Raw genomic sequence first — 13,260 nt, 5'->3', positions numbered from 1 at the left:
ACCCAGGAACCCCTTAATGCATTTTTGAATGGTTTTCATTTTTAACTGACAATTAATTGAATACATTGTCCTTTTCAAATAACACATGTAGTCATAAATATAGTAAAAAGTAAACGTTCCTTCTCACCTACTCTCTGATCCTTGAGAACCTCTATAGAAAACTTTAACTGCGTGTATTGCTCCGGATACTTTGTTCTAATTTTACATATATACTTCTATAGAATTTGGATTTTCCTATATCTTGGAGAGTTTTCTGTATCAGTACATACATATTCTTTTTAATGACTACTGGGTGTGGTTGTACCATAATTGATTTGGTCTTTTGCTTACAAATATTTTGATTGCCTCCCATTTTCACTATAGCATACCATGCTCTATTGAATGTTTCACAAAGATGTTAAACAAATGTATTTCTGTAGAATGAATACCTGGAAATGGCATTGCTTGGTCAGTGTCAACTCACATTTTAAATTAGCATAGCTACTGACAAATTACTTTTTAAAAAATGCTGCTGTAGTTTATAATACAGCCACAGTACAAGAGAATATTCATATCTTCATGCCTTCATTGACAACCAGGTATTACTGTTTGTTTTAATATTTGCTAATATGATAGGCAAAATATGGTATTACATTAGCATTTCATGGTTTAGTTCATGTGTCTCTAATTATTAGTGAAGTTGAACATTTTTTATATGTTTATTGAGCATTGCATTTCTTGACCTGTTCATATCCGGGACAATTTAGGTGAATTAAGGGTTAGCAGGAAGAGACACACGTGAATCTTTTAAATCTATTGATAAATTTTGTGTTCGTGAGAGAAAAAGATCTTACTGAAAATTTTTTCCCACAGGAATAGCCAGTTTTCAAAACATCATTTATTGATCAGATATATCATTACCTGTTGATTTTAAATGCCATCTTTATCATCTACTAAGATCTAATATACACTTAGCTCTATGCATGTATTTATCTATTACTGTGTCAAAATCAGTTTTCATTATAGCTTTGTTTTAGTTGGCTATAATCACAGTAATACTACGTAAGAAAGAACCAGAAAATGTCACTGGTCTACAACAACAAGCATTTTATCTCATGGATCTGGGGCTTGTCTGTGGCTGGGCTAATGTAGACTGGGATGGACTGGCCAGCTCTGCTTTGAGTGAGAATAGCCAGAGAGGCCCCACCCCTTACCACCCAGCTATAGAGATGCTCTGCTCCATGTGTCTTTCATCCTCCTGTGACTAGTGGGCTTGCTAGGGTGTGTTTTTCTCACGGTGATAGCAGAAATGCAAGAGCATATGCTCAAGTGTGCAACCACATTTCAAACCCCTGCCTGCATCACTTCGACTAACACCTTTTTAGCCAAAGTAAGACTCAAGGTCAACAGGGGGATGTTATACCTTTAGAAAGAAGGATGAGTAGGCATGGATACAAGAACAGATGAATTGGGACCAAAGTTCAATTTACCATGGGAAAATTCCCCCTATTTTTCTTCATTTTTAATGTTTTATTTTGGGGCTATTTTTTTCACATTGTCTTTTCAGATAAACTTTTAAATTAGCATGCAGAATTCTAAAAAAATTCTGAGTGGAATTTTAGTTGGATTTTCATTGACTGTAGAAACTAATTTGGGTAGAATTTATATTTTTACAATATCAAATCTTCACATGCAATTAGAGACATTTTGAATGTTTTTATTTTTTATTTATTCAAGTTCTTTTATGCCCTTTGGCAAGGTTTATTTTTATTATTAAAACTTGAAAACAAACTCAAGAGTAGAAACAGTAGTGCAACGAATACCTACTTATATATCTCCCAGATTCAGTAGTTATCAAGATTTTGCTACATCTATGCTATCGCCTGGTGTCATGTAACATTTCTCTAGCTCCTGTATTTTCTATTAAGCAATTAGTTTGATCTGAGACTCAATCAGATTTATCTTCAAGAGGATCATTTTCTTTTTGTGGTAGGGATGGGAAGGTACAGCAATAATATTATGTAAGTCATGCTGTACAGGACATCCATCCCATCAGGAGATACATGATGTCTGGTTGTCACTCTTTTAGTGATGTTTAGATTTATCAATAGGATCAAGTTTTGTCAGTCTTATATCCATTATGAGATTCCCCACTAGACTTTTTACAAATGATTTCAGCCTAGATTCATTATTTCATTAGGGAATGCAAAATGGCAATATTCTAATCTACCATTCCTTCTGCATTTATTAGCTTCAATTATTTTGTTGCCTTGAGGTCATATTCATATAAGAAGTCTAGATATGTGTCTCTTTCCTTATTTCTAAGTTATCAGAATAATGAGTTGGTTTTTTATCACCCTGCAAAGATAACCAATGAATTTTTTAAATGACTATAAATGTATGAATATTGAAATTTTTGTGTTTTAATCCCTTGCAGTGACTTTTTTTTTTTTGATATTTGAATTGTCTTATTCTTGGACAGTGGGAACCCTTTCCAGTTTATTTCTGATTCCTATGACTCCTGGAATCTTTAATAGCCTCTTTATTTTCTGGTAGGAAGAAGTATTTCAAGCTGGTCTTGTACATTTCCTTACCCAGATTTGTAGTGAGTCATTTCTCTTAGGAACCTGGGTACCTTATAGTAAGGAAGGGGGAATGGGAAATGAATGGTACTTAGAGACCATAATCCAGCCTCAAGAGACTCATTGCTACTACATTGGTTGTTTTCTCTAGTTCTTTTCAGTGGGTAGAACTTGAAAATGTGGTTTCTGCAGAGAAAATACATCATGAGCTATTACTGATATTGTCAACTTAAATTTATTTTTTCTAAAATCCTTTTGTTTGATATTTTATTTTAATGAAATTAGATTTCTGATTATCATAGTATGCTCTGAATGAAACACTTCACAGTATTACAGGGACTATTATAAATGGAAAAAAATCTCTTAATATTTGTTGATGAAAATCATTGTGAAAGCAAACCTCCAGAAATGTATTTGTGGCCATAAGAGAAAAAACAAAACAATATAGGAAGAGATAACCAGTCTCTTCCTTCATATATATTTAAAAAATTTTTCATGTTATATCTTCCTAAAACAGAGATATTTGCCAGTAGTTAGAATTGTCATCTTTCAACATTTAAAAAATCACACCCCTTAGTGGAGAACAAAGTAAAGAGCAGTAACCTAGAATTTAGCTGAATAAGCCAGTTTGGAGTCTTAAGTGAGGAGGTCTTCCAACTCCAGAATGTATCATCAACTTGTATCATCATTTTTGAGCAAATACACTTTAATTTTGGTGAAATGAGATTCATCCCCCAATAGGATTAGTAACTGCATTCACTGAATTTCACATTCTTCATTTGTGAACTATGAAGAAATGAATCATAGCTAGAAGATCAATGGGATTCCAGGTATAGCTGCAGGTGGAATGACATGTACTAGAACAAAAATAACTATATTTTGAATTACAAAACTAACAGTGGTTTTAAATTTGCAACTTAATTACAGACCAACTACACCAACTTTTTAAAATGGCAAAAATACAATAAAGTTAAGTGTTACAAAATATTTCAGAAAAAGTGCATAGTCTAATAAAATAAAAGGACTGAAAAATATCTTGCTAGAATGAGGTCAGTTTGGAAAAGTTATTACCAAAGCCAAATATTTTTATTTCATATAAACTATACTCAAAAACAGCTTTATAAGACTAATTTCTGGCTAAAAGCATCAAAGGATTTGTGAGTCAAGAAAAAAAATCGTAATTGACAAGAATAGACAAAGAAGAAGCAAAGAAGCTGCCTATACCCCAAAGTATATTACTGCACTGATATATAGCTCTTAATGTCAGAATATGGCAATTATGGAATTAATCAATACTAAAGTCATTTTCAAATGAAAAACAAAACAAAACGAAATAAGCCTGATGCAACTTGACCAAAAACATGTCAAAGTACAATTTCAAGATTATTTTACAAAACACCTACATTTACACAACAGGATCCAGACAGCACTTTCAGAAAAAAAAAGGTCTTTGAATTTATCCTTGACATGCTATAAATGACTGTTACACTTTTTAAAGAAGTATTTAATAATTTTATGTATTAAGTTTATTCATTTATTCAATACATTTTTTTAAATATGTTTGTCTTTCTCTTGAGTAAGAAAACGAATGTGCATATAAGATTCAGAGAGAAATCATAGGCACAGAGGTAACCTACAGAAATGTATGGGGCTGGGAGGGCCAGCAATCATGTAAACCTCACTCAGTTATGATGCTTTCCAAGGATGAGTCAGGCTTACGGCCATTTTACAAAGATTTTATTTATTAATATTTATTAATATTTATTTATTTATTTATTTATTTATTTATTTATAGAGGAAGAAGGGGAGGAGGGAGAGAGGCAGGGGGAGAGGAAGAGAGAGAATCTTAAGCAGGCTCCATGCCCAGTGCAGAGCCCAACGTGGGGCTTGATCTCACAATCCTGAGATCATGACCTGAGGCGAAATCAGGAGTCAGACTCTTAACTGACTGTGCCTCCCAGATGCCTCCATTTTACAAAGATTTTAAAGAAAAATTTCTTTTTTTTTAAAGATTTTATTTATTCATGAGAGACAGAGAGAGAGAGAGAGGCAGAGGGAGAAGCAGGCTCCCAAGGAGCAGGGAGCCCGATGCGGGACTTGATCCCAGGACTCCAGGATCATGACCTGAGCTGAAGATAGATGCTTAAGCATCTGAGCCACCCAGGCACCCAAGAAAAATTTCTTTTTGAAGTCAGATTTTTTAATGCTTTCATTCTTATTCAAAATCAGTGCAGCTCTTAGTCTGCAGCAGCAGGAGTTACAAACCAAATTCTGGTAGCTACAGTACTAAGTATCATATCATGCCTACAAGTCATTATGAAAAGAAAAATGAAAGAATGCCTTTCCCTCCAGATAAAAAAAAATTTAATAAAACAATGAGGAAAAATAGCACTAAATCTAAAATGATTTGCAAAAGAATATTATGAAATAAGTGGCTTGAAGTTAAAATACAAGGTTTTAAATTTTATTTCTTTGATTTTGCTTATGCATTTTTTCTCTTATCCTGCAAATCTTGGTTTCTAATGTCATTAACATGATTGCTTATGTTGTATTCAATTCAATATTATTAGTAACAATATGGTAACTAATACAGTTTACTTTTTCTTTCATTTTTTTGTTTATTTTACAGTTTTTCTTTATGTTATATTCTACTGGGCATATATAGTGAAATTACTCTGTTTTAAAGTAACTTGAAATAGTTTTCTGTGGTTAAGCCACTAATCTATTTACACAGTCATGTTCCATTTGCTTCATTTTGGCTTCATTTATTTAGAAATAGCTTTGTCTTTTATTTCTATTTAGTTTTGTTTTATGACTTTACACAACATTTATGTAACCCCAAAGTCAAATTACAAAACAATAAAGATGCTTAAGAGAGAAAGTCTAACTCCCAATTATCCCTCCTACACTTTAGATAATAATTTTGTTAATTTTTGGTTTATCTCTACATTTAAAAATATAAGCACACATGTGAATGTACATAAATATGTATCTACCTACCTATTTACCTCCCTTCTTTCTTAAATAAAAGGTAATAAACTATATACATTTTTTGTGCACCTTTTTTTTTTTTTTTTTTTTTTACTTAACAAGAGCTCCTGGATATCCTTCCAAAGTAGTATATAGAGATCTTCCCAATGCTTTTATATAGCTATTCATTACATACCATACTTCATTCAACCATTTTTTTGTTCCAGGAATTCCTCAATTCTTCTGCAGATGCTGATGGTATTCTTTCTTAACATATTATCTTATATAATACATACATAGAGAGAGAGACAGAGGGAGAGAGACAGAGAGGAAAGTATGATAAGTGGCATGGAGGACATCTGGAAATTTCAACATCTGCCTAAAAGGCATTTTATTATAAGAAAACATAGAAAAATAAAAAAAAGAAAATAGTCAAAGTTAAAAGGGAAAGAAATTCCCAGAGCTGAAGAAAGACTCACATTGTCAAACTGTAAAGGATCAGAGTGTATCAAACCTGGTAAATGAAAAAAAGACCCATATTTGGAGGCAAACTGTTTAAATGTCAAAACTTTAAAGAAAAAGCCAAACCTTAAAGTCAAAAAAAAAAAAAATATTGTCTGTAAAAGAATAAAAATAGTTTGAAATTGTATTTTTGTGGATAAAAATTTACTTGTAAACTTTTGCAGTTGTTAGGTTACTACTCAGTTAAAATCACTTTTATATATTTAGTTTCTGTTTGCATTTCCTCTCTGTGAACAGGTTTTCCTTTTGGTGACTTTTTAAATGCACTTTATAGGGTGCCTGGGTGGCTCAGTCTTTAAGCATCTGCCTTCGGCTCAGGTCATGATCCCAGGGTCCTGGGATAGAGTCCCACATCGGGCTCCCTGCTCAGTGGGAAGCCTGCTTCTCCCTCTCCCACTCCCCCTGCTTGTGTTCCCTCTCTCACTGTGTCTCTCTCTGTCAAATAAATAAATAAAATCTTTAAAAAAATAAAAAATAAATGCACTTTATGATTTTCTCATCAATTTATTGGAATTCTTTATATATAAGGAAAAAATGCTAAGGTTTTCTGTTGTTGCAAATATATCCCTAGTTTGTTCTGCATTTTTAAATTGTATGATATCTAAAATTCAAGTTGTATATTTATCTTTAAAAAAACACTGAGGGGCACCTGGGTGGCTGTCGGTTGGACATCCAATTCTTTTATTCAATTCAAGTCATGATCTCAGGGTTGTGGAATTGAGCCCTGCATCAGGCTCTGTGCTGGGTGTGGAGCCTGCTAAAGACTATCTCTCTCCCTCTCCTTCTGCCCCATCCATCCCCATCCCAACTCACACTCACTCTTTCTCTCTTTCTCTAAAATAAATACATAAATAAATAATAAATAAAAAAATAAATAATAAAAATTTAAAAAACACTTTTTTATTTTTTCTATTATTTTTGTTTAGATAAAATGTTTTCATCTAGAGACCAAATACTCATTTTTTTATTTTTATTTTAAATTTCTTATGCTTTCTGTTTTTTAATTCAGGTTTTAAATTAATTTTCAATTTATTTTGGTGTACAGAGAATTTACTTTTCACAAACAGCCAATTTTCTCACTGAATTTAATAAACACTCCAGTCATCTTTGGTTTATGGTATTTCCTTTATGGTATATTAATTTCATAAAAACATGCATACAGTAACATCTATTTCTAAGCTCTCTATTTTGACCCATTAATCTATTTTTATACCAATTGTTTAAATTATAGTAGCTCTATAATACAATGCAATTTCTAATATCTTATAGGACAAGGCTATAAATATCTCATATTATAATGAAAACGTGTTAAAAACATATTGTCAAATGGTACTTCTAGACCTCAGTGGTCTTAAGAGGAGATTTCTATCTTAGTAACAGGCCTCTGAAACCCACTTGACTAAGATGTTTATTATCACAATGGTCACGGTAGTTAAGCCACTATTATAAAAGGATGAAAACAAAAGTGGCCTTTACTTTCCAGGATGTGTGATTATATCTGGTGGAGGACTATGCAAGATATAACAAGTGGTCAATGCCCTTCACACACACCCTAATGGGATTTTCTTTTAAAAGTGTTCTTTTGTGCTTCTACTCAGAAACATTGACCTCGAACTCAGTTGTCACTTCTCTGGTTTGTTCCTCTTGGAAATGAAGCTCTCACTTTAGTTTCGGGTCCATATGCCTATGCACAGACTGCTGGTAAAACCGTGGCATTCTGCCTCCAGACCCTGAAAGGTCAACGTGAAGCATCAGAGCTCACATCTGCAAGGGCAGAGGGAAGGCTGCTGCACATTTGTCATGTAACTCCGATTTTCCTGGAAACATGACATGGCATTGGGATGAATGAGCTATTGATATGACCTGGGTGAATTTCAAATAACGAGCCTGAGTGAAAGAAGCTAGACCCCCTCCCCCCCAAAAAAGTACATGCTGGAGGATTCTTTTTATATAAAATTCTAAGAAATGCAAATGAATTTACAGTGACAGAACACAGATTAATGGTTCCCTGGCAGGAGTGGGAGCTCAGAGAGAGAATCCAGAGGGAGGAATTACAAAGGGACACAAGAAATTTTTTCAGTGATGGGTATGTTTATTATTTTGACTGTGAAATTGCACACTTTAAATGGGTACAGTTTATTGGACGCTAGTGTCTGTGTAAATGTGTGTGTGTGTTTACAGTTGCAGAAAAACAGGCAAGTAGTAGGGAAGAGGTAGAGAATAGAAAGAGAAAGATGTAACAAAGTACTGGGGAGGAGATAAGACAAAGGACTCTCCAAATGATTCAGTCGCAGCTATAATATAGCCCAGAATGGGGATCTAAACTGGCTGGACTGTGCTTTGCAAACCTTAATGTATACATAAATCCCCTGCAGATTTGTTAACATGCAGAGTGTGATTCAATAGGACTTGAACTGGGGCCTGAGACTCTGCATTTCTCCCTAACTCCCAGGTAACACTGATGCCACTGGTCTTTCAATGATTCTTTTGAATAGCAAAAGGCTAGAGAATTGTGGTGCATATCAGAATCATTGGAGAGCTTTAAATAAATAATAAATAAATAAATAAATAAATAAAATTAAAAAGAGAAAACAAACAAACACTTGATACCTGTATCTTGGCCCCAGACCCCAGAAACTCTTATTTAATCAATCTAGAGTTCAGTCCAGGTGGAATCAGAAGTTTTTAAATATCTACCCAGATGCTTCTAATGTGCAGCCAAGGTTGACGCTACTCCAAAAAGAGTGATAAAAGTCTTACCATAGAATGAGGAGGAAATAACACTGCAAAGGTAACAGGGAGTGTCCCTGTTCCAAACATGCAAATTTACCTGAGTGTGATTTATACCTGTATGGTCCTTCTTTTGTTGGTGATACTTTTGCTGCTTTCATACCTGGCCTGAGAATAAGTTTCAGGCTAATTACTAAGCAGGCAGATGGGGAGCGTGGCCTTCCTGAGATTATAGCCACAGGGAAGAAAAGTCCTCACAGTGGAGGAAGCTGATTCGGGAGACTGATCGGACACATACTTACCAACATATCCGCAAGGATTGTTCATTGATAGGTGACGACCCCCAGCCTGCCTCCTGTCCATGATGCGCCACACACCAGGCAGGACAGACCATGCTGCATTCTTCTAATTCATCCCAGACTTGACTTTAAAAATCATTTCAGTTCGGCTAGTTTTCTATTAATGTTAATAGCTTGGAAATTATTTTGTGATCTGTGTTACAGATTTGTATCTGCATCACAGAATTCTGATTCTGAAACTACTGATGTCCCAGAATCCAAAAATGTTTAATGAGACATGTCAATTTAATTGTGCTACTTGGAACTTAAAAAGCCAGAGTTTGTCAGCATTTTGCTGACAAATGTCATCCTTTACATGCTGATCTTGGCTACCGATTAGGTTCACCATTGCTGAAATTACATATCAGGAAATGAGCTCTCTTTAGTGAAACAAAAGACATTTTTTTTTTCATTTATTTAATTAAAGTGCAGCTTAGGACCAGAACAGACTTTCGAGTATATGAAAACAGTCTGGTTTGGTAATGGTCATTATGTTTAAATTCTGACACAGAGGATGCTGTATACCTGGATGATGATAAAGAAAGAGAAGAGTATGTCCTGAATGACATCGGGGTTATTTTTTATGGAGACTTCAATGACATCAAGAGTAGAAGCTGGAGTTATGGTCAGGTAAGCCATTTAATATTTGCCATTGTCAAGGACATTTTTCCTTAATATTTTTTTTGTCACATGTATCACTACAAGGTGCCATATGTCGATATTAGACATGCACAATTTCCTGCTTTTCAGAATCTGAGACTCCAAGACAGACAGCCCAGGAGTAGAGACTTAGAAAGGCAACTACATAATTTATCCACTGAAAGCACATATCTTTGGGTATTACAAGGTTACAGAGATCAGAGATTCTATGGATAACATGGCATTCTAGTGAGAAATGCTTGGCATCCAGTGCAGTGAAATCTCATTAGCTCAGACATTGTTTTTCAACATGGAATGGACTGAAATTTTCCCTTTCTTATAAGGAAAAATGTTTTGATAATACTGCAAAGGACACTACAAGGTGTGTGGTCAACTCAGAAATCACCTTTTTTGTTAGTATAAGATACTAGAAAATTAGAAATGAGAATTAGAAAAGAATGTCACCATTTCATCAGAGGAGGTCCCACTAGACTTTTACCTTGAGACATTTTATCAACTGTAATCTTACAACACACTGTCTGGGTATAAAATAGCAAACGGTATTCCATTTAAGATATTCAATAATTCAAACTATTTCAGTTTGATATCTCTAACAATAGAACAAGTGACTGATATTTCTACCAAATTCCCATAAGAAGGCATGTCCTGTGGTTCAGCAAAGACCCTTCATTAGTAACATGAGAAAAGATGAGTGTGTCATTTCTCAGAGAGTTTGGCTGAGATGATTGGAATTGTGCACCATTGTTCTGGGTATACGGGAGGGTAGATTTCATGGAACCTGGCTTCACCAGGTCACATGATACTTTCTTGGTTTCTGATACCTTCTTTTGACTTCCATGTGAGCTTTCCCTGCATCCCTTACCCCTGCTCCAGCCTGGCCATTGGGATCAATGTCATCACTAGTTCTTGTCTTGTCTGCCTGACTTTATGACCCACTTCTTCACCCGGACTCCTGAGAATTGTGTGCCCAGTGCTGAGACTTGCTCACCTGCACTTCTGATGCCCTGCCAAGCTAATCATCTGTGTGCTCTTTTCCTGTTTTTGGATCCCCACCTGGTTCCTTGGTTACAAGCCCTCCCTTCCTGAGTGACATACAACCCACGATATTGCCTGTTGTCTAGTGCCTTAATTCCTAATGTTTAGGTGTGATTCTATTTATATCCCCAAAGTGACATTATGTAGAGATCAATAAGGAAAAAAAAGTCACCAAGGTGGGTAACAGGGAAGAGTTGGAAAGAGTCCCAAGCATGATCAGGGTATTCCTCAGCCAGCATGCTGAGTAGCCTTTGGGTAGACACCCTTGAGCACAGCCACCATCTGTCTCTGTTGTCATTCAGAGTCCATTAATTTGGGTCTTTCAGTCCAAACAACCAGCCAAGCCAGTAGTTTGCAATGGTGCAGGGAAACGACTAGTTCTGTGACTATTTCTTTACCTCTCCAGTTCATTACTTCATGTCCCACAGGCTGAGAAATGATGCTTAATAAGAACCAGAACAATGAGTTCTTTACATATCTGAAGAACGAGCACCCTTACTTTACAGCATGCATCCTATCAGTTTAGGGTTCCCAGAAAGTTGGTATTTTAACTAGATTTAAAAAAGAACTACACAGTAATTAGCCATTAAGATTGTGGTTTCTGTCACAAGTACTTAGATGGATATGCAAAGTGTTTGTATTCAGGGAAATCTCTTGTTCAGTGAGGTGCAGTATAGGTGAAATTTCTCCATTTTGCCATTTGATTACCATTTGCCCGTGTTCCTTTCTTTAAAAAAAAATTTCTGGTGTTGCATGGGGCCAGTAGTTCTTTCTAAGGAAATTGAACTGTAAACAGCCTCCCATGCTGCTCTCTGTAAGAGATCTTGAAACATCTTTAAGAACAGAGAGATCCTACAATGGAACTGACTTCCAGGCTGTTCCCTTTATAATGTAATCTTTCTCTAGGCCTTCCTGTCCTCTCTCTGACCCTGCAGTCTACCTTGTTTTAAAAGAGGAGAAACCTTGGACAAGCATTCATGACACGAGGTGTTCTACTGTTACCAGTGCAAGGTGTACAGGCCTGAAATACCTCCCTGTGATACACCTGAGAGCCATTTATTTTTGAAATGCACAAGCATTCATGTTACTTTTGAGGTCTCAAGACTTTGGCCTGAGTTTGGTACATCGTTTATTCCTTTGCCTTGGGCATGAGAGCCTACGTGTTGGAGAAATCTAAATTAATTTATACAATTTTCTGAAGAACTTCAAGTCAGTTCATGATCCTTGAGTACAGCAGCTCTCCAGTAGTTCTGTTTATGTTTTTAGCTTGCTTTTTAAGTTTTATTCCATCTTACTGAAAAACAAAAGAGATGTCTTCTTCCTTCTACTTTAACATTTCATACTAAAGATTATGGGTGATTACTATATAGGAAACACATATCCTAAACATTAGGTTGTGCTTTCATTTTGTTTTTGGCAGAGAATATTGGGCTTGCAGAGTGGACATTAAGTAGTTTCTCTTTTATTTTTTTCATCTTTTTCATTTTATTTTTTATTTTTTATTTTTTCCCAAATAGTTTGAGGATGGCATCCTTGACGCTTGCCTGTATGTGATGGACAAAGCACAAATGGACCTTTCTGGTAGAGCGAATCCCATCAAAGTCAGCCGTGTTGGGTCTGCAATGGTAAGCAACTACTGATTACTTATGTTGATTACACATGTCATTTGCCTCATTATAGATGCCAGTTCATTAAGAGCTGTTGAAATGATGACTTAAACTTTTATTTGTAAGAGTCTTGAATTCCCTGAACTTGTCAAGTGTTATAAAACAAAATCTTATCTCAGTGCTGTATGTTTCTTTAGCTTCAGACAAATGGTGATAGATGACATGATACTATAGACCACTTATTCTCAGAATCTCTTGCCTAGGGACTAAGGAGTGACCATGACAAAATGTCAATGACTATAATCTATCAATCAAACAAACATCAAGAAGCACCAGAAAAAGAGGGGAAAAAAGGAGCAAGACACAGCTTTTCTCCATTTTCACACCCATGTAAAAATAAAGAAATAAATGACTCTAAATCCTAGCTTCTATTGTAATGATACCTCACCATAGGGCTTTCTAGTTTATGAAAGTTAGTTTAGCCTATAGTTTGTAGTTAATTCTTCACATTAACTGCATCAGATAAGTAGGGCAGATATTATGCATGCCATTTTACAAGTTAGGAAACAGGGTGATAACAGTCTGTCAGTGACAAAGCCTCAGCTAGAACCCAGGTCTGCAGACTCCCAATCTAGACATTTCCTGCCTCCCATGTGGCTCTCTGTAGAAGATCCTGAAACATCTTCAAGAATGCAGAGATCCTGCAATGGAACAGCTTCTAGGAAAAGAGACAGAATTATCATGAATAGGAAGGTTGGGGGTCAGGTGGCGAAGTGGATTAAATGAGATGCCCAGGTCCTGTGCAGTCCTGGACTGTCCTGATAAATACAGCACATA

General features: G+C 35.5%; 1 protein-coding gene across 1 annotated transcript in view; it reads left to right on the top strand.

Moving 5' to 3' along the window:
- Nucleotides 1-13,260, top strand: part of F13A1 (coagulation factor XIII A chain) — a 165,943-nt gene that overhangs the window by 60,189 nt on the left and 92,494 nt on the right. The window contains exons 5-6 of the mRNA XM_028122918.2: nucleotides 9,633-9,751; nucleotides 12,334-12,441. Coding sequence (XP_027978719.1) covers nucleotides 9,633-9,751; nucleotides 12,334-12,441 — 227 coding nt within the window. The remainder of the gene's footprint in view (nucleotides 1-9,632; nucleotides 9,752-12,333; nucleotides 12,442-13,260) is intronic.

Source organism: Eumetopias jubatus, unplaced genomic scaffold, assembly GCF_037043125.1.
Source record: "Eumetopias jubatus isolate StellerSeaLion01/CBP00866 unplaced genomic scaffold, mEumJub1_p1.0 scaffold_6, whole genome shotgun sequence".
NCBI lineage: Eukaryota > Metazoa > Chordata > Mammalia > Carnivora > Otariidae > Eumetopias > Eumetopias jubatus.
This window is presented reverse-complemented; position numbering and strand designations above follow the sequence as displayed.